Here is a 25,693-nt window from a genome sequence, read left to right as displayed (position 1 = left end):
ACTTATTATAATAAAAAAAAAAAAGGGATGTCAAAATCCCCATTAGTTTTCAACTTCCATCTCATCCAATCCCCATTATCCGTTGAAGGAGTATTTGATTCCAAGATACGAAGTAAGTGTGCCCCTATATCCAACTCCCAATTATTTAGATCTTGAGTAAAACGAACATCCCAACTCCTCATTTCCCCTGCTCCTAACCTTGTCAAAGAAGACTCAATGAATGCCTCTTTATTAGTGGCAATATCGTACAGCCCTGAGAAAGCCAATTGAAGAGGTTGATCCCCAAACCACCCATCTTGCCAAAATTTCATTCCATTCCCCACCCCCAATAACAAATTGAGTATTTTTGCTAAAATCCTCCCAACCCATACGGATACTTCTCCATAAGCCACACCCATGAACATCCCTACCCAACTTAGAAGTCCATCCCCCCACTCTTCCCCAAACTTCCTTACTACCACCCTCCTCCAAAGCCAAGTCTCCTCATTCTCAAACCACCATAGCCATTTTCCTAGTAAAGCTTTATTGAATGTAGTTATTTTTCTTATACCTAAATCACTGTTAGCCATAGGCGTGCATACTTTGTCCCAAATGAGTCTTGTTATCACCCCCATGGAAAGTACCTTTGCAACTTTTCAATTCTGTTAGCTACATGAGTAAGGATGGTGACCATAGGCTTTTTTTTTTTTTTTTTAATTGAAAATTGATATTTGTAATATTTTCAATAACTTAGGAATGAAAAATGAACTTTTTAAAATTTAGGTGCAAAAAAAATATTTCAGTTTTTTTTTTAAATATTTTTTTTATATTTTTTTAATTTCAAACTGTAAAAATAGAACCTAAAATAAAATGATTCGGCACAAGAAAAATACCAACTTTCCACGCTAACCAATGCTAAACCATTTCCGAAGCAACGAAAAAAGCACTAGATAAATTACCACTCATCAGCGACATAAAAAATAGCAAATCATATGTCCCAAGGAACTTAAATTTTTAAGGCAACAAATAAAAGACCTTGAAAATATTAATGGAGGTCTTTTTTTTTTTTAAATACTAAAACTAAAACTAAATTTGAACTCCAAAGCTAATTCATATGTCAAAACCCAAGAAACTGGGATGAAACCCTCATGTTAAGCTTTCTTCTTTCCTGCAACGGGAATTGCCTTACCCTTCCAGGTCCGGGCATTGGTGTGCGTACGCTGTCCTCTACAAGGCAACCCCTGACTATGCCTTATCCCTCTATAGCACTGAATCTCCATCAATCTTGCTATATCCTTTGTAACTTGGTTGTTCTGAAAACCCAAAATCAAATTTTGTGAATAACATAAAAAAGTTTAAACTTCTATTGTTTGATATCCTTGCATTAAAAATTAGAGCAGGAGTAAACCAAATCCTTGGTTTGTCATACACAGAAACTTGTTTACAGTAAATCTAAAACTGCACATAAGTCTTTTCTTAATTTTATCAGAACTATGACTATATCCACATTTGCCAAACACTTGCAATCTTCTTGAGGGAGAGAGAAAGAAGCGAGGGGAGAGAGTGAGAGAAATTTACCAATTCATGTGCGCACATGTAGTTATTGAGTTCCTCACGGAGAGCATAGAGTTCTCTCCCTGTTAACTCCCTGGTGAGTTTGTTCTCAATGCTGAGCTTGCTGAGAATTTGGCGAGCTCTGGAGCGGCCAATTCCATGAATGTGCTGAAGAGCAATCTGCAGGTGCTTGTTGTCTGGAATCTCCCCTTTTCCTCCTCCAATATTAATGCATTGGACTCGTACACCATGAAACTGCACACAGAAGATGCCAAAATAACACTAAAAATCGCATCTTCCGCTTGAATGGAAGTACAATGGATACAAATCACATATAATGAATCTATTAGTCAATTTGCAATCAAAAACCACAAATCAAATTTAATTTAATCCTATTAATAAATTTTTTATTTATTTTATGTCAGTAAAAAGCTTTATTAATAATGAAAAGAAAAAGGCCGAGGCCTAAGTACACAGGTAGTATACTAAGGACACTCAAAAAAGAAAAGGAAAAAAGAAACAAAGATAGACAGGAATCAAGCCATTGATAATCTGCCCCCAGAAAATCCAGGAAATTCCTCTCTGACCGATTGTCAGAAGCTTTCTGCCACTCAAACAAAAGACATAACAGCTGAAATTTGAGTCAAATAATTGAATGTTCTTTCCCTTCAAATTGACGCAGATTCCTTTCTTGCCATATAGTCCACAGTAAACATGTAGGAATAGCCCCCCAACTACTAGAAATCACCCTCTCACCACAGTGCCCCCACCAAATAATAATCAAGTTGATAAGCCTTCTAAGCATCATCCAATGAAGACCCATTAGAGTTAACATAAAAGCCCATAGCTCACCAGCAACAGTACAACGCAAAAAATAAAAAATAAATAATCAATGTCCTCCCCAGCTGCTTTGCACATAATACACCAGGAGTGATAAAAGTAAAACCCCTTCTCCTTAGGTTGTCGGTGGTTAAAATCTTTCCTTTCGCAGTGGACCATATGAAAAATCTGACACGAGGAGTTTTCACCTTCCACACCTCCTTCCAAAGAAAGGAACAATACCCCCCCCACCCCCCCCCCCCCCTTTCCCTCACTAAACTTAATAGAATTTAGTTCAATTGATTTATGAGTTGAATTCTAGCATCTGGAATAATATTGGATAAAAAATTTTTGAACTCTATCTTAAATAATTATTAAAAGATTTACATATCATAATCTGATGCAGCAGCCAAGTGTGTGCCTTGAACCAGCAGCAGAAGCATGATGCAACAGTACAAGCTATTACAGCAACAAGCATGCAGCAGGGCAGCAGTACAACTCAAGTCAGTAGCTGATATTTGTCTATGTAGTATTTGTACTTAGCAGCCTAATATGTGTAATTGTACTGTCACATGGTTAAGAGAAGTTAGTTACAGGTATAGCTGTTGTTTAGTTGGTTACAATCTGTTAGAACAAATGATATCTTGTAACAGAAATGGTTAGTGGTTAGTTATTTAGCAAGCAGGCCATGTGATGTTAGAGTCCATGGCAGTTAATAGTCGAGCTAGCAAGTATAAATAAGGCAAGAGATGTACAGATTACTCAGTTTTTAATGAATAACAGATTCAAGAAGCTTTCCAAGAGAGAGTCGCTTGAAGAGTTGCATTCCTTTCACTAGCTTTTAATCAACTTAGCCTTCAATAACCTTTCACCATTTGCTAGACTTTAATTTCTTTGTCATCCTTTTGGTATAAGATCCCCTCCAATTCTTATTTAGATGTAAGACACGTGGCATTTAAAAATCAAAATAAATGCACATCTGGCTAAAATTGGGAGGGAATTGGAGGATTCAATTGAGACAAAATGGTTACCTTAAGAAAAACAATTGTGCTTGTTGTTAACGTGCCAAAGAAGAAGAAGAAAAGTACACCCCCCCCCCCCCCCCACCCCCTATCTTCTTTCTACAGGCGACCACTTTTCACTAATAATCTCCAACCCACTATAAGACTTGCATACTGAATGCATAGAGAGACTGCATCTGCGTGAGTTTTAGGGGTCTCCCAAATCCTAAAATGGTCTTCTAAATTCAATTTAATGCAATTAATAGAATTTAGTTCAATTGATCAATGAGTTGAATTCTAGATTGAAACAATAACAGATGAAAAGAATTTTGGATTCTATCTTAAGTAATTATTAAAAGATTTACATATGATAATTAAAGGTTGAGACACAATGCTATACCTTAAGAAAATCAAATTGTGCTTGTGGTTAAAGTGCCTAAGAAGAGGAGAAAAAATGCCCTCCCCCACCCCCCCCCCCCCCCTTTATCTTCTAACTTCTAACCAACCATCTACAATCCACACCCACTGTAAGATTTTCATACTGAATGCGTGAGCTTTGGGCATCTCCCAAATCCTATTGTCATCTATATTGCCTCCACCACATTCCTCTCCTCCAAACTCAGAGCTTTCTTTACCACATTGGCCATTCACATGGCCTCCATTTTAAAGCCCTTCTATTAACCTAACAATGCCTAACCTTCAAAAAACTCCAAAGACCTATCAAATCCTGAATCCCTCAGTGACTTTATAGACTCATACATCCCATTCTTGGAGAAGCTTCATTGTCCTGATCCCTCCAAAAAAAAAAAAAAAAACTTTTTGGCATGGTACAGGATCCTTTATTCTCCAAACTCCTTATCTAAACCACATTGCCTTGTGTCAACTACTTCAAAGGTTGCCAATGAGCTCTACCCCAACTATCACCTCCTCCTCTTATAAGTTCTAAGGGGAGGGCAAGGTCATGGATTTAAGACCCATTGGGTGCATGTGTAACTTACCAATAAAAAAGAAAGCACTTCTTTTGAGGTGAATTGGAAAGTCTATATTCCATACAACAATTGTTTTAGTATCCTTGTGCTATCAACCATGTTTTTAATGTTGATGACCAATATCTACAAATGCATTTACCTAGTTTCAGAAGATCACGCTAAATAATTAGTTCATCATCAAGCTTGTCATTGACTTATTTTCTCCTAATTCAAAATTAGGATAAACAATAATAAAACCTTTACAAATACTAACATACATATTAGCCAAAGACTACTAAAATCAAATCCCTCAATAAACATGGCTTAATTTTTTCCAACAAGATAAGTCAACCAATTCAGAATACCCATCTCAAAGAGAGCAACAGTACCCCAAACAATCAAAAACCCATATGAAAAAACCTCAATCCAAACACATAATTTACATGGAACACAAGGAAAGTAAGAAAAAAAGAAAAAAGGAAAACTGAGCAACCCTAACAAAAAAAAGAAAAAAAAGAAAAGGATTTGTTTATAGCCAAGAAGAATCCAATGGGCGTGTGAAGGTTGGATAGACAATTGTGAGATTACTACATATTTTTGTAAAATTTCTCTGCAAGCAAACAAAGCACGTGAATTTCTAGTTTACAAGATCTGAACAAACCCCAATGCCCAATAAAATGAGGTGCGTCATGCCAGCAATAACAGCAGTGATCAATGAGGCAATTTGTGATGTGATCCTAAAACAGAATTAAGAAGGGATTGTGAAACTAACCGATAAATTTGGAAGGAGTCGAAGGCCAATATCAGAAACAGTTCCTACAGAAGAGATAGCATTCGCAAGGCCACATGATCTTTGGGATTGGGAGGCACAACCACTATTCCGAATACTCTTGTAGAGGAATGTACCGAGAGAAGCAGAGTGCTTTGTTGCGGAGGAGAAAGCCATTACCTAGCACCAAAAATATTCAAAATTCAAGCCACAAGCTCAATCTAACAAAACTCAAGGCAAAAGCTAATGGGTTTTTCATCCTCCCCAAATTCTCCAAATAAAATAAAACACCCAAACCTTCGAATCATTCAAATTTCCCAAATTATGCTATATATTATGAACCTTAATAAATTTTGCTAGAAATGAAAGAATCCTTAATTTTAAGGTTCAGGTTCTGGGTACAACCTGCTACATACTTTTATTATTATTATGTAAAGTCTATAAAATATATGCTTTGTCTATTAATTATTAAGTCTCAGATCAATGACCCAAAAGGAGTGGAGTGATGGTTACCTAAGATACGGCGGAGAAACGACGAGAGCGGTGGCCGTCAGAGTGACAGAGGAGACGATGAGGAGAATGAAACAGAAACAGAAAAAGAAACAGGGATATATCATACTATGTGAAGGGACTGGTATTTTTTTCATTAAAGCCAAATTTCTGAGGGTAGTTTAAACCTTAAAATTTTCCGCGTGCTTCTCCAAAATGGTGGCTTTGAGTTCCAACTAAATAATTCCGTGACTCACTTTTTTTTTTTTTTTTTTTTTTTTTTTTTTTTTTTTTTTTTTTTTTATGATATAATTTGAAGAAAAACTTTTCAAATTTCTCTTATATTTTTTTTTTTGTATGAATTTTGAAAATTTAAACGTTGAATTTCATGTTCCTTATATTCTTAACACACATATTAAATTTCGTTCAAATCGGATATTATTTATTATTTGATCAATTAACTTATTTTTTATATTCAACTTTAGATTACAAAAACTTGAAATTATAACATTTATTTGATGACATAACAATTAATTTTTTATTTTCTTAAAATTTTGTAAGCATTATGGATGTAATAAGAACATGCAATCTAACGGTTAGATTTTCAAAATTCACACTCAATATAAATATATATGATGAGTTTGTAGGGTTTCTCTCCAAACTGGTTTGAAGAGAAACTTTGTTCTATTGTTTTACTTACTATCTTTTGTTATTTGAAATTATTGAAGATTTAGCAACATTAGATATGGTTTAAAAATGGCCTGGGAATTAGGGTATAAAGAAATTGATTCTCAAATTCTCCTTAATTGGCTAACAATATATGGGGCTAACAATATATGGTGTTCTGGCATCGAAACTTTCTATTTTGATTTTGGATTGCAGGATGTTGTTCGGCCATGAATGGAATGTCCTTCCACGTCATATCTTTCGTGAAGCAAATGGTGTGGCAAATGAACTAGCAGAGAGGGGACGGAAGCACCAATACAGTGTTAGAGAATATAATGAATGTCCAAATTTTGTTTATGTAAAATATGTGTGTGATATTTTGCAACTAGGTACTCCTTGCCAGTGTCCAATAAACAATACTTGTAATTGTGCACCTTAGTTAATAAATAAATCCTTTGTTTTATCCAAAAAAAAAAAAATTAGCAACATCATATATATATTTCATTCCTAAACTTCATAAAACGCTCTATTTTTCATCCTTCTATTTATATCTGTTTGTTTATATCCTACGTGACCTAATGAAGTGTTGATGTGGTAAATGGCTTGGACTAAACCATTGTACTTAAAAACAATATGTGGAAACCATCTTTTAAAAGGATGAAAATACCCTCATCTCTCAGTTGGCACTACCTGTAGAAATCCCTTAAGTGTTAATCAAACCCAAACGGCCAAACCTGAAACCCCAAGCCCATTGTGAAATCCCCACTGGCGTCCCCAACAATTCCTTTGATTGACACTCTAGCTTAGCAAACCTCGGGTTAGAGACCAAGAACACATAAGAGATTTCGCAAATACCCACGTTGAGAAAATCAAGCATAGCAAAAGAGGAAGAAGATTGGGTTGTTTCCAACAAAGGTTTGGCTAGTTGAGAAAGTGGGGCAAAGAGAGCTTTGATTGGCTGAGATTGAGAGAGACTTAGTTTGATCTAGATGGGTTTGTTATGTTTGGATTTATGGGTTTGGGTTTTTTGTTGGGGTGGTGGGGTTCGTGGGCGTAGTTTGGTTGTGGAGAGTGATGGTGTTGCTGGTAGAATTGGGGTGGGTTTGAGTTGCTGGTAACATTTTGGGTTGCTGCGGGGGAATTACATTTGGATTCATGGGTTTGGGTTTTTTGATAGGTGGTAGATTTGAGAGTGTGGTTTGGTTGTGGAGAGCAGTGGTGTTAGTGGTGGCCCTGGTGGGATTAGGTCGCTAGTGAGATTTAATGTGTGGATTTATGAGATTAGGTTTTGTGGGTTCTTGTTTTGGATGGTACCTAGACCTAATGTTGAGAAAGGATCATGGGCCTCCAAAGATGGGTGTTTGATTATTAGTTTAACTACACTAGACTCACTGTGACCTTATTGGGCCATTTTACGAGCCAATCTATGCACAAGACATGAATCTCACATCACAAACACACACACACACACACACACACATATTGGTTGAGTGAATATCCAAGGAACGACAAATAAAATGAAAGAAGTGCAAATAGAACATCAGAGATCCATAAATAAAGTGAGATTATGTTTTATTATATTAAGTATTTGAGTACATAGGGCATTGTTTTTTTGGGTTATGTCACAAGGCTCAATAAAGTTCAACAATCACAGACTTAGATAACTCTCTTTAGGCTTCCAAGACTTATGAACTTTGAATCCAAGTGTATCCTCTAACCTTCACTCTAGGATCCCTTACAATGCCTTTACTCTTTACGCTATTTTAGACCCTCAGCTCTCTTTCTGGTATTCTTTCCTTATATCTTGAATGTTTCTTGCTGAATGCTCCCCTTGGCTTGGGCTTTGCCCCTTTTTATAGTCCCCCTTTTAGGGTTCTTCCATGTTAACAATCCATTCCCCTTGTGTTCTGGGTACTAGAACCAATGTTATGTCTAAAACATTGGTGGTTGGTCCTTTCCTCTTTCTTCTCTTCACTCTCCTGGAGACTAGCAGCCAAAAGCCTACTTGCTGACTTTCCTCTAACGGGAGATCCTTTCTGAGTAAGTCCAAATTATTCTCCAAGGTTAAGGCTTCTAATTCTTTCCCTAAGACCTTAAAAGGACACTTCAAAGTTCTAAGGTTTCAATGTTGACTTCTCATAACTTGTCTCTTTCCCCCAAATGGGACAGATTCCTTCTTGCTAATGGTGTAGCCAAAAAGGCTCCTAGGTACCGTCCCTTTTGGTTCATCTTCTCTGCTTTGCCCCAGGTCCTAGATCCCTTCAATAGGTGTTATCCCGAAACCACCATCTGTCCCCATCACTCTCTTCTGGGTCGTAGGTAATTGATTTTGATAGGACCTCATTCGCTCTTCGTGCCCTTTTTTGAGCACACCATTGAACTGTCCACGTCTTGGTTGGTGTTTTTTGTTTTGTTTTTTTTTCCCCCCTGACTCTCATCTTTCTCAACCCCTTTATTTTGCCAAAACCCTTACAAACCCAGCCATTGTTAGCAAATTAAGGACTTGCACGTCGCCGATCCCTGTCACCCAGCGCGCCGCCGATCTCCGCCTTACCTTGTGTGCATCGTCATTTCCTTTTTCTTCTTCTTCTCTTTCCTTTTGTATGGATATTGGATTTTGGATTTCCTTAAGGGGATTATGGATTTTAATGTTAAATTGAAAGTTGATGTTGCATTTTCGGATGAAGGTATGATGTTGGTTTTGGATATGAAGCCATGTGAAAAGGAAAGAAAAGAAGAAGAAGAAGAAAAAAAAGGAAGATGAAGAAGACTATACCAAAACCAGCGTGAAAGGGAAAAGAAAAAAAGAAGAAGAAGAAGACCCAAACTCACCGAACCCAGTGAGGAAAAAAAAAAAAAGGTCAAAAATTGCAGCTAACCTCTAACTAGTGGGTCCTTCACTGTGTGTTTAATTACCAAAATGTTATTGAAAACTGAGTTTTGGAAACTGAAAATACCTAAAATGTGTTTTCAGTTTTCATATCTCATTACTAAAAAAATCAGAGAATTGAGTGGTGAAAACAAAAACTGAAAATAATGCTAAACACACTTCTCAGCAGTGGGACTCACATATTTTGAGTTATGACTGATGGAAACTCTAAATCCAAACAGCCTCTAAAAGAAAAAAAAAAGAACCCAGAAACTCGAACCCAGTGAAAGAAGAAGGAAAAAAAAAGTAAAAAGGAAGAACACCCAAGACCGAACCCAAGAGAAGAAAGGAAAAAAAAAAGAAGAAGCAAGAACACCCGAGACCGAACGCAGGAGAAGAAAGGAAAAAAAAAAGAAAAAAAAGAAGACACTTGAGAACGAACCCAAGAAAAAAAAAAGAAAAGAAAAAAGAAAAATGAAGACACTTAAGACCGAACCCAAGAAAAAAAAAGAAAAAAAGAAGAAGGTAGATTGGTCAAAAGGTGCAGCAAGTTATGACTAGTGGGTTCTATGTGTATTTAATTACAAAAATGCCATTGAGTTATGGAAACTGAAAATAGCTAAAATGCGTTTTCAGTTTCCATAACTCATCACTCAAAAATTAGAAAATTGAGTGATAAAAACAGAGCTATGGAAACAGAGTGATGGTGGTGCCAAACAGACTTCTTGTTCTGGGTCCCATCATTTTTGAGTTATGAGTTATGGAAACAGAAAATTGAGTTATGGAAACAGGCCATCCAAACACCCCCAATCCTTTGAGGTTCTTCTTAAAAAAAAAAAAAAAAAAATTTTTCTTTGAGGTGAGAGGAAGGATGCGGATCACGTGACAGCGGTGTGAGATGTACCGAAGTGGAGTACAGTGTATAGAGTAGAGTATAGATTATAGAGTGGAATTCTGTATAGTAGAGTGGATCCAAATGGAAGATCCGAACCGGAAAGTTCAAATGGAGAAGTAGACTACTAGTCCAGTGCTGTAACCTTAAACCAATTTGAAAGTAAGAGAGTCTGAGTCTCATCTCATCACTCCCAAATCCCAATATCACCTTTACGTTTCATTTCCCAATCTCTCTCTCTCTTTCTTTGTATTGAAAAACGAGAAATAGTAGAAATGGCTGGTATCCGATTGGCTCCGGAGGACCCAGAGCTCTCGTCTCAGCAAAGCCGAGGCGCAGTGGTCTCCGATCTCATCTCCGACGACGAGCGCTCCGTCGCCGCCGACTCCTGGTCCATCAAGAGCGAGTACGGCAGCACTCTCGACGATGACCAGCGCCAGACCGACGCCGCCGACGCCCTCTCCGCCGCCAACTTCCCCCCCGCCCCTTCCTCCGATTACAGGTCTCCCATCTCTTTCTCTATCTAACGTTCTGTTTGTTTCCCGAGAATTTTTATTTTTATTTTTTAAAGAAAAAATATGTCTGTCGCGGAATTACAAATTCCAATGCTAGGTTTCTGTTTTTTTGTTAGCGAAGTTCTGAAACTGTTTGTGATTTTGGATGTGTGATTGTGATATGAAGCTTCTAGAATTCATCGATGAGGTTTTCTGAATATGTTAAAAGAACAAGGTGTAAGAGTAAGAGTAATACGCGTTGAGATTTGAAATTTTGGTTTGCTCTGTCAAATTCATCTTTGTTAATTTAAAGACTATTATGCATTAGATGTAAATTTTCTATAGCTAAATGGAGTTGCTGATTTACTTTGAAATGTATAGCGTTAGGAGGTTTTAGGAGTAGGTGATTTGTTTGAAATATTACAAGTGATGAAATGTTGAAGCTTGTTCATTATTGGTTGATAGTGCGTGCAAATTGGTTTTCAAATGATGTGTTGTGTATCTATGCAGTTCTGACAAGGAGGAAGTAGAGGCTGAAGAAGCAGCGCAATCGATGCTAGGGCTTCAGAGTTATTGGGATTCTGCTTATGCCGATGAGTTGACTAATTTTCGCGAACATGGCCATGCCGGTGAAGTTTGGTAAGTTTTTATTTGGATATATAAAATTCTTCTTATTATCCAATGTTTGTTGTGACTTGTGGGAGTAGCAATAGATTAGAGACTTAGAGAGTCAATTACAATACTTCCACAACCTTTGTTTGTTTGTTTTTATTTTATTTTATTATTATTATTATTTTTTTACGAAAATGAAACCTATGAACTTTCTTAATTGGTTTTTACATTATTGCTATTTTGCACGATATTTATCTTTTATATTTATTTGATATGCCAATGAACTTTAGATCTAATGGCACTTCCTCCCTCTATAAAGAATGGTGTAAATGGTGAGGTTGTGGATTACTTCCTAGGAATGTAGAACCCTAAAGGAAAACAGACCATATGGAAACTTCTTTGAGTATGATCCAGCCATTTTACACATGGTCAAAGGTGTGCGAGTTAGGAGCAGGATAGTCATGTTTCATGGTTAAATTTTAATCTCGTTCTAAATTGACAGGAATAATTACAAAACGGTTAGTGCAGCCAATTCGTGTGAAGCGAATTTTACACATTTTGAAAGATTGCTTAAGTATCTTCTCTGTGATATATTCTTGAGGTTTCACCTTAGGTCTATGCTAAAGGAATTGCTGAAATTTAGTGAGAAGAACACAAAAATGATTTAATGCACTTTCTAATGTTATAGATTTTTTTGAATTAGCTTAAATTACTCTTGGGCCTTTAAGGTAACTAACGTTGATATGTCTGGGATTGTTACATTTTAATTTCATCAAGAAAAGATGTTTGAATCTGCTAAATGACGGGGATGGTGTTGTAATAAAATGTTCTTATGGATATTCCTATCTTTCGCTGTTTTCTTATAAATTATTGGTCTATTTGACCTTCATTAATTGTTTGTTAGGTTGTTGATGTAGGTAGATTTCTCATTGGTGGGGAAAAAAAAAACAAAGGAAGATTGAGAGGATATCACATTCACTGAAATTCATCTCTTTGTTTGTTTGCCTCTGTTTCTATAGGTTTGGAGCTGATGTCATGGAATTAGTTGCTTCTTGGACCAAAGGTTTGTGTATTGACATTTCTCATGGTCAATTACCGAATCATGTTGATGATACCAAGTCTGAGCTGGTTGATCAGGGTGATAAATATCTGTCTACATGGAGTGTTCTTGATATTGGGACTGGCAATGGTTTGCTTCTTCAAGAACTTGCTAAGCAGGGGTATGCTTGAAATTTCCAATGCTTTTCTGGTAATTTATGCTTAGTAAATATAGAAAACTAATTCTGTTCCAATCCTTTTTAAGGAAACATGGTACATGTGCTGTGCAAATTGCCATATGAAAATCCTTGGAGAACCATATCTAGAATTGGAAAATCCTAGATAACACATAGCAGGTCTTTTAGCAAATGATGGTCTAAAATATGTGTCATATTTGAGGAATTTGGTATCTATACGTGGACGCATGTGATGCAGCACAAAATTCTCAAAAAAATTTTAGAATTTAAAAAAAAAAAAAGAAAAAGAAAAATGAAAAAAAGGGACAAGATGGGAATCAACACCTAAGGTTGCCTGGAATACCAAGCCAGTTGAAGAAATTCCAACAAAATTTTTTTTTAATCAAGCGAAGCATAACAATACTCTTAAACAATTACATAAAAGTAAACAAAATTAAATCCTTAAATTAAATAAGTTCTACTAAATCAATCTAGCCCAATTGAAGCAGGCCTCCATCATCCATCCATAAAATTGTTGGGTAGGCTGCCTTCTTGCATCAACATCCATAAATGTGTGTGATTTGGGGCCTACGTCTATTGTCCGCACCAATATGTGATGTAGGTCCTTTAAGAATTCAACACTAAAATAGATCCCTTCCTTGAACTCTTTCTTGCCTGCATAACTACAACAGAAATTTTTATGGGGTGGTACGAGGGAAGAGACAAAATTCCATCTAGTTAAATGGGTGAATGTTTGTGCTCCACTTTCTTCAGGTGGTTTGGGTATTAGAAGATTTAAGACTTTTTAATAAAGCTTTGTTAGGGAAATGGTTATGGTGTTATGGTCTTGAGAGGGATGCTCTATGGAGAAGAGTAATGGAAGTAAATTGTGGTAATGAATGGAAGAGGTTGGGGTGGGGGGGGTTTACTAGCCCAGTTCTTGGCCCTTATGAAGTTAGTTTGTGGAGAAATATCAGACAGGGTTAGCCTTTTTTGTCATGCCACATTCAATATGAAGTTGTGGATATAACATAGGTGAAATTTTGGCAAGACCAATGGAGCAAGGAGATTTCTCTTGCTGTATATTACCTTGAGTTATTTAGAATTTGCCATACTAAGGAGGCAAGTGTGGCATAATGCAATTCACTATTGGGGTTCTTCATTGGGATCTACATTTTGTACGGGCCATACAAGCAGTGGTGGCTCCAGGAATTTTTTTCAGGATAGTCATTAAAAGTCTTAAATTAAACAAAATTTAATAAAATAAAACTTGAATATATTGACTTCACAAAAAAAAAAAAAAAAAAAAGTGCAAATACATAAAGTTCAGGATTAAATCGATGCAATACTCCACTGATTTCTTTTTTAGGGAAGTTATGGTCAAAAGGTTGAAAAAAGCCTCGTTGTAAATATATTATTTTTATTTCGTCCTGATCATTAATATGAAAACAAGAGACATTTTCTTATAGCCTAAGATCTAAAAGAAAATTATTCAAGTAAATATGAATTTGCTTAGAAGATGAATCTTGTAATGTAAGTGATTTCTTTATAAAATTTTTTTCCATAGTGCTAGTAACTATGATGCACAGACGCAGCAAAATGGGCACCGCACTTACGTCCAACATGGCGATGCGTGAGTGATGCCGCTACCGTGCGTTAGTGCCGCGTTTAAGTTTTTTTATTTATTTATTTATATTTTTTTTTTTACGGATTCGCGCCGACTCAACTCTGTATCGACCGAATTGGAGCATATCGGCTGGTAGCTGAAACTAACCGAAATGGCCGAAATCGGCCTTGATTCATGCATTGCACTAGCAAAAAACTGAAACCTAAGCCTTACCATTGAGTTGAAACCCACGACTGAATTCAGAGAGATGGCCATATTCATCAACACCACAGGAACCCACAACAACACAACTACTATGTTTTTTTTTTTTTTTTTAAACCCCTCTTTTAAAAAAGTGATGGTTCATTTAGGATGAACTCAATGGGTCTTGTTGGGCACAAGTAAGCATTGACCCGTCATCCTTCCACTGCCAGGGGCGGGAGGTTCAACTGCTACTCTGTTGGCCTGTGACAAAGTGAATTGCAATATAAAAAGACTTTGATTACCCCAAAATGCCCTCTGCTTTTTATTCTATTGGACCCCCTAGTTGCACCCAAAGTCATGTGGCTGTTTTGGTCCTTTTACCTTGATGTGACACATTGTGGTTGAGATGGGTACACGTGGCAGATTCTCAGTGCATGATCTGATATTGTTGATACATGGCATGATTAGGTGAGAGTGTAGGACATTTCTTTTTTGTTTTGTGTTTCTTGCCTTCTTTTTTCTTTGTTTTGTGAATCTAATGTGTTTTTTAAGAATATTTTAATAGTAAAAATATATAGAAAATAAAAATAAAAATATTTTTAATAATTTTTTAATCGCCGCACCTGCTCCCTACTTTTTCAAAAATTGCCGAGTCCCGCACTTGCACTTGCACTCGCTCCCGAATCCGGAAACGCATCCGTGCTTCATAGGCTAATAAAAGAATAAAGGATAAACTATAAATTTGTTCAACATATTCAACTTAGGCATTCAACCATTATATTGTTCAATATCGTATCCAAGAATAATTTTAGTGCATATGCATATGTACAAAATGTATCACATAAATCCAACAAACTCAACTAAATATTAAAGCAAGCATTAATATATAGGCTGGCTATTTGAAAATGCGTGTTTTAAAAAAATAGTGATTTTAAAATATGCCTTTAGAAAATACAATTTGAAAAATCAAAATTAAACATTTAATTTGGGCTTTTAGGATAATTTGTTTGTTTGGGCAATTTTTGATGAGTGTTACATCCACAACATTTTAGCAACTCTTTTACAATGAAGTTTAAATGACAAGTTGTTATTGGTTCTAATTTAATCCTACCACTGAAATTACTTTTTTGTCCACATGAAACAATAATGTGAAAATGTTGTGAAAATGTTGTGAACATAGCATTTTTTACAATTTTTTTGGTTCAACCTTCAATGGACCAAAATTTTGGAGAGGTTAAATTTTTATTTAGGGTACTCAAGGTTTTTTTAGGGTGGCCAAGTTTGTTTTCTAGGGTGCTCATCAACCCATATTAATTTAAAATTCAATTTTTTTTAAAGTTTTATATATATATATATATATATATATATATATATTTCTGGTCAGGGTGGTCAAGTGACGACCCTGAGTAAGGCATGGCACTGCCCCTGCATACAAGACTGGGAATTGGAGTCCTTGACGAGCTTCATGGATACCATTTATGATATGGTAATTAAAGGGATTGGGGAGGATAAGATGTGCTGGAAACCAGGCAAGAAAAAGGGCTTCAAGGTTGGTGTTTATTATCGACTTTTGATCACTAGTGATCATCCTTTCATATGGAGATCAAAGGCCCCTCCTAGAGTAGCCTTCTTTTTATGGATTGCAGCTTAGGGTAAAATTTTGACAACTATCAATTTAAGGAAGAAAAAGGTAAAGATTACAAATTGGTGTTATATGTGCAAATGTAATGGTGAATCTGTTGATCACCTTTTGCTACATTGCCCTATTACTTCAGACTTATGGTCCATGATTTTGGGTTTGTTTGGAGTATATTGGGTGATGTCAAAATCCGTTGTTGAGCTTTTAGCTTGCTGGCAAGGTTGGTTTGGTTGTCATTGGAATGGTCATATTTGGATATTTATCCCCCATTGCTTGATGTGGTGCATCTGAAGGGAAAAGAATAGCAGGAGTTTTGAAGATACCGAAAGTTCTATGCTTGATCTCAAGTTGTTCTTTTTCAGAACATTATTGGACTGGCTGTCAGCCTTGAGGAATCTTTCTTTAGTTTCTAGTTTTTATTTATTAGATTTATGCAATTTTTGTAACTGATTGTTTACCCCAGTATACTTCCTATATACTTGGGTGTATACTTGAGTGACTTGTTTTTCTGAGTTATATATTTTTTATTACTTTAAAAAAAAAAAGAAAACTCCATTCTAGAAAATAATTTACTTTTCACAAAAAGAAGTTAACTATATATGCATTGGGTAAAATATTGTTCCAATTTACATATTTACATATTTACATTTTATCTCTCTTCACTATTCCTAAAGCTGTGGCTGCTAGAATGGAAAGTATTTAGAGGAATTTTCTTTGGGGGTCTTCTGAGGGGAGTTTCAAATATCCTTTGGTGGCTTGGGAAAAGGTGTGTTTACCTGTTGAATTGGGTGGTTTGGGGATAAGAGGTGTGGTGTCGTTTAATCAAGCTTTATTAGGGAAATGGTTGTGGCATTATGGGCATGAAGTTCCCCATCCTTGGCGGGGAGTTATCTCCACAGAATATGGTGAGGGTCAAGGGGGGTGGTGTACGAAAGTGTGCAGGAGGACTCATGGATGTGGCCTTTGGAGAAGCATTCATGAAGGGTGGGAGAGTTTTTCTAAGCATCTGTTTTTTGTAGTGGGTGAAGGCACTCGTATCTGCTTTTGGCATGATAGATGGATTAGGGATAATACCCTAAAAGATCTCTATCCTGAGCTCTATGTGTGTTCAGCTGCCAAGGATGCTTGCATCTTGAGGTTTTGTGGATTCCGGAAGGAGGTATTGTTAGAGTGTGGGATTTAAGGTTTTATAGAGCTTTTGAAGATTGGGAGCTAGCTGCATCTTTTTCTCTACTTCAGTTTATCCAACCTCGTATTCATCAGGGTGATTGGAGGGATACTCTTTGTTGGAGGCTTAAAGGTGATGGTAAGTTTGACACCCAATCTTATTACCAAGCAATTCAGGGTTCTCCGAATTTTTTGTTTCCTTGGAAGGGTGTTTGGAAACCAAAGATTCCTAAGCGAGTGGCTTTCTTCTTGTGAACAGCTACTCACGATCGGATTCTCACATTGGATAATCTCATGCTTAGGGGTCGCCCTTGGTAAATCGGTCTTGTATGTGTTGTTGTGATGGGGAGTCGATAGACCAGCTTCTTCTTCATTGTCCTGTTACACATACCTTATGGACTTTTATGCTTCAGGCGTTAGGTATTCATTGGGTTATGCCAGGATCGGTGGCGGGATTGTTATCTTGTTGGCATCAATGGCTTGGGAAGCATAACTCGAATATTTGGAATTTGATTCCAGGGTGCTTAATGTGGATTGTTTGGTTGGAATGAAATCATCGCTTCTTTGAGAACATGGAGAAGATGTTGGATGAGTTAAGTTTTATGCTAGCGTAGTCTTTTTGAGTGGTCTAGTTGTAGAGGTTTTATTGATTCTTCATCTCTTTTAGAGTTTATGTTTTCTCTTAGATTAACTTTCTGATTTCCCTCTCTTTTGTTTTGCTGTTTGTTTCATCTGTTTCTTGTTGTTCATCATCATGAACAACTTTTACTATTCATTTTTTACTCATTAATAATAGTTCTCTGATTACCTATAAGAAAAAAGTAATTCAAACAGTCTTGCTATAATGAATGTTAATAATCTTCTATTGGAACATTTGCAATGTTCTCCTTAAATTATAAATACAATCAACATCCTAATTTTAAAATGATTTGCAATATCTCCTCTATAGTTTAATTGTTTAAATGGACATAAAAAAGGAGGCATGTGAATGTAGCTTTAGTAAAATGACTCATTTACCTACCAATTATCTCTCCAAACCTTTCAAGCTCGAAATGGCCATTTTTGCTATTGACACAAGCACTTTTCTCCTCACTACTTGTTGGTTTTGAAACCAACCTTCCCCTCACTACTTTTCTCCGAAACCAACCTTACTAGTGACTCTACCCAAAATACACTGTCCAATACTCCCTCTCTTAACAAAGCTTTAACCATAATATTTATCCATTTATGGGCCTACAATCACCACTTAGGAACACTTTAGTAAGTGTGGACATCCTGGGGTCCTATCACTTGTTGCTTGTGCCTTGCGGCATTGATGAGGATCTAATCAAAGTTCTTGTAGTGATCAGGGACGAAGGTTACCAGGTTGTGGACTATTTGGTCATCTGGATTTAGTTTTGCGTGCACTATTTAGGCCCTAAGGGTAATAAGTAATAACTTTATTTCTCCTTTGTGCTAAGTCTGGCATAGACTTATCAAGTAGCCAGATGGGAAAAAGATGTTCCTTGACAAGATTTAGGAATTGGTTTAGATTTTCTCTGTATGGTTGGCCTTCATTGATTGATATGTAAATGAAATGCATTTTAAGCAATGCTCATAAGTTGTTTGTTAATAACTATATTAAATGTTTCATCTTGGATAGCTTTGGTTGCAAGATAATTCAAGGATTAGGAATTTAATGTCACAGAGGATTTGTTTAGGAGAAAGTTGTGTAAAAATGTTACTTCTTGCTTCTACTTGAGGGAGGGAGGGAGGGAGGGTTTTTTATTGCAAATTCAGTGACATGTCATGGGCATGACCACAATGTCATTTCTAAGGTTAATTTAAATGCTAGGTAGTGCATTACAAATTATTTTGAACTTGAGAGGGAACATTGTAAATGTTCTTGTAGTTTTAAGTTGGAAAGTGCAATTAACCCAAACCCACGTGTATTAATTTTCTTTTATTTAATTCAATTTTCATAAATTTTTTTGAAAAGGAGCTTGGGCTCCCATCATATGGTTGTCTTGTACAATCACCCTTGATCCCTAAAGATATAATTCGCCTTTTTTATTTAATTTTTTTTTTGTTTTACTACTCATTCTTAGAGACACTTTATACCTCAATAAATGAGGATATAACCAAAATCAAATGCTTTTATGTCTCCTTGCTAGGGGGGCATATACATAGTCAAATAATGGTGAACTGCCCTCTATGTCCTGTATTCATTGTATATTAGCGTCACCAAATCAGGAGGAGCACTACCAAACGTGATGCATTTAGCAAGGCCTGTGTCTGATTATAGCCCAATTGTGCTAGAGGTTTGATGGAGTATTGAAAGATAAAGGGGTTTCTAAACTTGAAACTGTGTGGTTGAAGATGGAAGGTTTTGCGGAGAAGGTGCAGAGTTGTTGGAATGGTTACAATTTTTATGACACATCTAATCATATATTGGCTGGTAAATTAAAGCCTTTTTATAGAAGATCTTATAACTTGGAACAAACATGAATTTGGAGGTGTTGGAGTAATTAAAAAAAATGATGTTATAAAAATTCAATTAAAAAGCACAAGGGGCAAACTCCTATTACATGGGAAATATACAAGGAAATGCCCAAACAAAAAAGAAGTAATAATAGAATAAAAATTAGTGAATGCTAAATGTATCTAGGAACTCTAGACAATACACAGTAGAACAAATATTAGAAGTAAAAAAAAAAAAATGATAATGGAGAAAGGATGCACTTTGGAGATGAGTTGTAGCTACAAAGTATGGTATAAGTCTGCTGCTGGTTCTCATGGAGTTTGCCTTTTGATGCATATTCTAAGGGGCTGGAATCAGATTTCTGGTTTCATTAAGTATGAGGTTGGATATGGTCAGCAGAGTGGCTTATTGAAAAAAGAAGAAGAAAGTATCAGTTGGTCATCCTGTAGCCAGTGCCTAGCTCAGCTCCGAAGATTGACTAGAAGAAGGCCACTGTACATCTTTCTTTCAAAAGATGAGAGCATGTGGTCAACGTATGTAGCAGCAAGGATGGTGCATTACGTATTTATCATTCTCACTTGGGAGCCAAAACAAAACTCCTACTACCTACCTTTGATTAGGCATTTGATTGGGACTTAGATGGTATGGGGAAATGATTCTTAAGGAGTTGTTTCCTAGTTTATATATTCTTGCTCAGAAAAGATGTTGCAGTAGCAGATTTAATACGCTGGAGTGCGAATCAGATTCAGTGGGATGTCATTTTTTATAAAGCCCTTCATGATTGGGAGCAAGGAATGATGGAAGATTTTTATCCCTTATTTATTCCTATAAGATTAGAAGGAATGAAGAAGGCACTATCTGCTAGATGCGAACAAAAAGTAGGCTCTTTGAAGTCAAAGCCTTCTACAAAGTGTCGCATGTTGGGGGAGCAATTATTTTTTCTTGGAAGAGTATTTGAAAGGTAAAAGCCCCTCTCAAAGTAGGGTTTTTTTTTTGGTGGTCTGTTGCTTTAGGGAAGATCCTTACAATTGAAAATTTTTGAACATGAGGTATTATCATAGTGGGTTGGTGTTGCATGTGTAAACAAGATGGGGAGTCCGTTGATTACCTGCAGCTACTTTGCTCTATGACTAGAGAGCTTTGGGCTTTAGCTCTTTGTTTATTTGGGGTGCATTGGGTTATGCCAAAGAGAGGTTGATTTGTTGGCTTGTTGGAAGGGGCGGTTTGCTAGATACTGTAATGGAGACATCTGGAAAGCATCCCTCTGTGTGTCATGTGGATCATTTGGAAGGAAATGAATTATCGGACATTTGAAGGCATGGAGTGATCTATGATGGTGGTGAAGCTGATTGTTATGGATGGCTACAATGAGTGGTTATTCCTTCTCTAATTTGTTAGGTTTTCTTGATTGTTGCACTTTTCATTAATCTCAATGCTTTGCTAGTACACATACTAGGGTGTCTCCATTTCTTTTCATGATAATAAAATCTTACTCTTAAAAAAAAGAAAGATAAAAATATAAGTGATTTCAGGGCCTCCTTTTATTGCATTAATTTTTAAAGAATAATGATGATAAAAATATTTTAAAAAAAATTCATGCCTATTAGTCTGGTTGGAAGTGTCAGGCACATTAATTTTCAAGGCTCGAATTGTTATTCTTAGGGAGGCAAATCTTAAATTCATTACTTAGTAACTAATGAGTGCTTGGATGGTAATTTGAAAAGCCAAGTATGACAGTGATTTGTATGTTGGATATTGAGAAAGTTTACAGCTGTGTGAATTGCAAATGTTCAATCTATTTATTTCGCAGAATGAGTTTTTGAAGAAATTAAAAGTATTGGATTTAGACATGCATATCCACAATGCATTTTCCTTTTCCATAGTTCAAGAGGGTTGAAGCTAGATGATCCCATTTCTCTATTGATTTTTATCCTTTTTATGGAGATTTTGAGTAGAATGATGGTGAGGGATGTGGGGGGAGCTTATGTCTCAGGCTTTCAAGTCAGTAATGACTAGCAATAGCTTCTTAATTTCTTATCTTCTGTTTGTTGACATTTGACAATTTTATTCTTTTCTGTAAAGCAAATGTTGAACATTTCCTGTATATTACATATGTTTCTCTGTGCTTTCAAGTGATTTCAAAAAAAGAAGATATTCTGTTTTCTTTTTATTTTTAATTTTTAAAATTTTTTAACTATCAAAAAAACAGAACTATGGCTGAAGTTACTTATAAAAAAAGATCCGGCTGAAGATTTGTGTTGAAATATTCAGAGCTTAACAATGACTTATTTTGATATGCCTTTGGGGTCATATTTTAAGGCAGGAACTATTTGCAACCTCATTCTTGAGAAGATGGACCACAAGTTAAGGGTTGTTAGAAACTTTATGCCCAAAGGGGGGGTAGGCTGACTATCATAAGAAGTATATATATATATATATATATATATTTTTTTTTTAATAAGTAATAAGAAATATATTAAAAAAAGAAGAAGGGTGTCACTTGAGTATACAAGAAATAAACATCAGGAACAAAGTACAAATCAAGAGCATAAAGTACAAAAGTTCATGAAACCATGGACTGGAAAAAGAAAAGAATGAAAGCCTAATAATGCAACCCAGTCCATGAAACTATTCTAAAAAGTATATTGTCTAGTCTTCTTACTTATTATTTCTCTCTATTCTCAATACCTTTACATGTAGCTAATAAATTAGAAAGATTGTAGCAAGGTTTTTTGTGGGAATGATTTGGTGATGATTTCAAATTCCATCCAGTAGATTGGAATACTTGTGTTCTCCAATACAACGTGGTCTAAGTTAGCCAGTTGAGCACTTTCAACCATCTATCTTAAGCAAATGGTTATGGAGGTCTGCAGAGGAAGACACTCATTTGTGGAGATGAGTTACTGCCTTGAAGTATGGGGAGGAATGGGATTGTTGGTCAACACAGTGGTTGCGTAGTACTTATGGTTGTAGTTTATGGAGGAGTATTGAGTTGGGATAGATTTTGTAGATCATGTCCCCCTTCAAGTAGGGGATGGTAAGTGTAAGATTTTGGCATGATAAGTGGAGTGGGAACCAATCTTTGAATGCTCCCTGATTTGTACTCATTTGCAGATGATGAAGATGCCTATATTAACTCTTGTTTGGAGCCTCAAAATGAAGAGAGCACGCTCTTTTAGAATGTCAATTTTGCTAGAGCTTTCAATGATTGGGAATTGGAACTGGTAAATTGAATGTTTGATATTTTGTATTCCAATATCCTAATGAGAAAGGCCCCGATCAAACGTGTTTGAGGGAAAGGAGTTAACTTTGCATAATCTTAAGTTCCTTTTCCTGAAGACCCTTTATGAATAGGGTTCAAAGTCATATACCCTCTCGATGTATTCTTTGATGGAGTTCTTAGATTCTTTACGTAGTTGCCAATAATCTTCCGGCTTGTATCCTTTTTCTTCCCTTTTTCTTTGCTGTTTTTCCTTAGTACTGTATACACTTTTTGAGTTTTAATGAATTGCTATTACTTATCCAAAAAAATAATTTCTGTGATTTACATGAGTAGAAGAATAAAAACTTGAAAAGGTGGAAAATTTAGATAGAAGTGATAAGCTCAAGTTAATAGAAATTGCTGTATGTTAAATGTAACTTTTTAATTGATAGATTTAATCTCAATAAGGATATCTCTTTAACAATGCCATCTGAGGGCTTTGCTTCCAAGATAAGTGCCAAACCGAGTACATCCCCAATGTACTCAGTTTGGCAATTTTATTAATAATATCTTGACGTTATCTATCCAAAAAAAAAAAAAAAAGATACATTGTGTAAATTTTTATTTAGAATTTTAATATTAGCTTACACTAAAATGAACGTACTCATGGTGTTTTTGGGTTCAGGTTCTCTCATTTAACTGGAACTGATTATAGTGAAGGGGCAGTTCAGCTTGCTCGAAGCCTTGCTGATCGTGATGGATTTGCCAATATTAATTTTTTGGTAGGACTAAACTTTTAAATATTTTGGAGTTTTGATCATTTATAATCCTGCATGGAATTTTCACTAATTCTAATTGTTAGTTGTTAATGCAATGGTTTGTTTTGTACTCAATATTTTGAATTTATAATCCTCCTGCTAAGCCCCAGCTGTAGACACAAAAGATTAATTATTCTTTTCACTAAAATCTTTTATATGTTACGATTCTTTTTAACCTGGAAATTTACAAAGGTAGGTAGAATGGTGGTTCTTCTTGCTAAACTTGTGGATTGTAGACTATGATAAAACAGAATAATGAATTGGAATTTATTTGGCGCTTTGAAGCTAATATTTTCCTTTTGTTGCTACAATAAGAATTTTGTTGTCATTGTAGACTGCGCTTTTGGTATGCTGCAATTTCTTTTTGTTGAATAAAATTCTCTATACTGAAAAAAAAAAAAGGAATGCTATTTTACAAATCCAACATATGGAATCCTTTCATTTGTAATTTTCTGAGATACTAATACAATGAACATTTACTTTCTTGGACTGCTTTGACAATCAACAAAATCTAAATGCTCTAGTTAGGATACTGGTTCAATTCTATTTAAGCTTTGATTGAAAGCTCAGTTTAATCGATATTATTTTCCTAGAACCCTAAGACACTAATGCCAGATGTATTTCAAACTGGATCTTTTTCATGTCCTGTGTTTATAAGATTTTTTTATCACAGTTCAAATGTTATACATCAGTTTATTATTGCAAACCTGAAAGACTTTCATTTTGTTTATACGGTGTATATAACAAATTAAACTCTCGTCTTTGATGCTTTTACACTTAATTCTTATGTCATTATTTAAGACAAGTTTAACAGTGTCACTCTATATGTAAGGTTGATGATGTTCTTGAGACAAAGTTAGAAAGACAGTTTCAACTCGTCATGGACAAAGGGACTTTAGATGCCATTGGGTTGCATCCTGATGGCCCTGTCAAAAGGTAATGCATAGACTCATGTTTCCTGCAGTGCTACAATTTTAGCTGTTCAAAAGTAAATCTGTATATGTTCACTTCAAACAACAACCCTCCCCACCACCCTCACACACAAAAAAGAAAAAAAAAATTTAAAGAAGACAAAGTTAGAAAGATAGCACTGAATCATAAAGGTGATTACTACGTTATGAATTCTAGTGTTTGAATTTGGATTATTTACAAGGTCTATTTATAATTAACAAGATTAACAAAGTTACCATCCTTTTAGGTGTTCTAGTTCTTTTTAGTGAACCGTTTGATCATCTACCAGTGGGACTGAGAAATTATGGACTTGGTGTTTTCTGATTTCCAGGATGATGTACTGGGATTCAGTTTCAAGATTGGTGGCATCTGGTGGAATATTAGTAAGCCTCTTCAGTTTTTCACTATGGCTAATATTTGTTACTGGAATTGTGCCCTTGAAGCTTCTATTACTGAATTGTAGTATTGTATCAGTTTGTGTCTTTATGTTTTCAATATCTTCTTACTCCACTGGACGTTCTCTGTCTTTTTATTGATAATTATGGTAATTTCTTAGGTGATCACATCGTGTAATAGTACAAAAGATGAATTGGTGCAAGAAGTGGAAAGTTTCAATCAAAGAAGAGTTGCTATGTCCCAGGAACATGAGAAGGATGAAGAAGCAGGCAGAGAACCTCCCTTTCGGTACCTGAATCACATTCGTTCATATCCAACGTTCATGTTTGGTGGATCTGAGGGATCACGTGTTGCCACTGTGGCATTTGTCCGGAGCTGAAATTGCAAGTCCTTTGTCATTGTTGGATATGCTTCCCGTTAAATGGTTTGATACAGTTTATGCTTCTTGTGTGTGGGTAGAAAATGAAAAGTTCATGACTTAAGGAAGTTCTTTTGTTTGAGATCATGAAATTTGCTGATTCATGTGAAAAATGCGAGGCTTTAATTTGGCAGGGAACTTATGGCTTCTTTTTGTAATTAAGGAAATTGAATTACAGTGTTCCTTTTTTGGGAAAAAAAATGAAGTAGATTGTTCTTGGTAGAATTATGTTACAAATGAAAATGTTTCACTCTCTATGATTTGCCATTGCATTGAGCTAGAAGATCATAAATATGTTAACAGTAGTGTTCAGGGAGTTCTTGGGATCAACAAGAACATAGATATGTAAGAACCATGTATCTGCATGCATTATTAGATTCTTATATTTTTGTGGTATGCGAATCAAAACTCTATTTGTGCTTGTGGCAATGAGGAGACTAGTGGGTTACTAGGCAAACTTAGGAAAAAAGTGATCTCTGATCTCTTTGGTGGACCATTTCGATTC

At 35.8% G+C, this 25,693-nt stretch overlaps 2 protein-coding genes across 2 annotated transcripts; one reads left to right on the top strand and one right to left on the bottom strand.

Annotated features, from left to right (window-relative positions):
• Nucleotides 1-902: 902 nt before the first annotated feature.
• On the bottom strand, nucleotides 903-5,803 carry LOC126713827 (small ribosomal subunit protein S13, mitochondrial-like). Its single transcript, XM_050413704.1, has 4 exons — nucleotides 5,604-5,803; nucleotides 5,094-5,270; nucleotides 1,558-1,788; nucleotides 903-1,292 (listed from the first exon to the last, which is right to left on the bottom strand). The coding sequence occupies exons 2-4, from the start codon at nucleotides 5,265-5,267 to the stop codon at nucleotides 1,131-1,133; spliced, it is 567 nt and encodes a 188-aa protein (XP_050269661.1). The 5' UTR covers nucleotides 5,268-5,270; nucleotides 5,604-5,803; the 3' UTR covers nucleotides 903-1,130.
• A 4,259-nt stretch (nucleotides 5,804-10,062) lies between these two features.
• Nucleotides 10,063-25,413, top strand: LOC126713826 (uncharacterized). Its single transcript, XM_050413703.1, has 7 exons — nucleotides 10,063-10,508; nucleotides 11,011-11,139; nucleotides 12,132-12,332; nucleotides 23,291-23,387; nucleotides 24,256-24,359; nucleotides 24,706-24,757; nucleotides 24,931-25,413. The coding sequence occupies exons 1-7, from the start codon at nucleotides 10,282-10,284 to the stop codon at nucleotides 25,147-25,149; spliced, it is 1,029 nt and encodes a 342-aa protein (XP_050269660.1). The 5' UTR covers nucleotides 10,063-10,281; the 3' UTR covers nucleotides 25,150-25,413.
• Nucleotides 25,414-25,693: the final 280 nt, after the last annotated feature.

Source organism: Quercus robur, chromosome 2 (genome assembly GCF_932294415.1).
Source record: "Quercus robur chromosome 2, dhQueRobu3.1, whole genome shotgun sequence".
NCBI classification, from domain to species: Eukaryota; Viridiplantae; Streptophyta; class Magnoliopsida; order Fagales; family Fagaceae; genus Quercus; species Quercus robur.
Note: the sequence above shows the minus strand (reverse complement) of the source record. Positions and strands in the feature narration are given on the sequence as shown.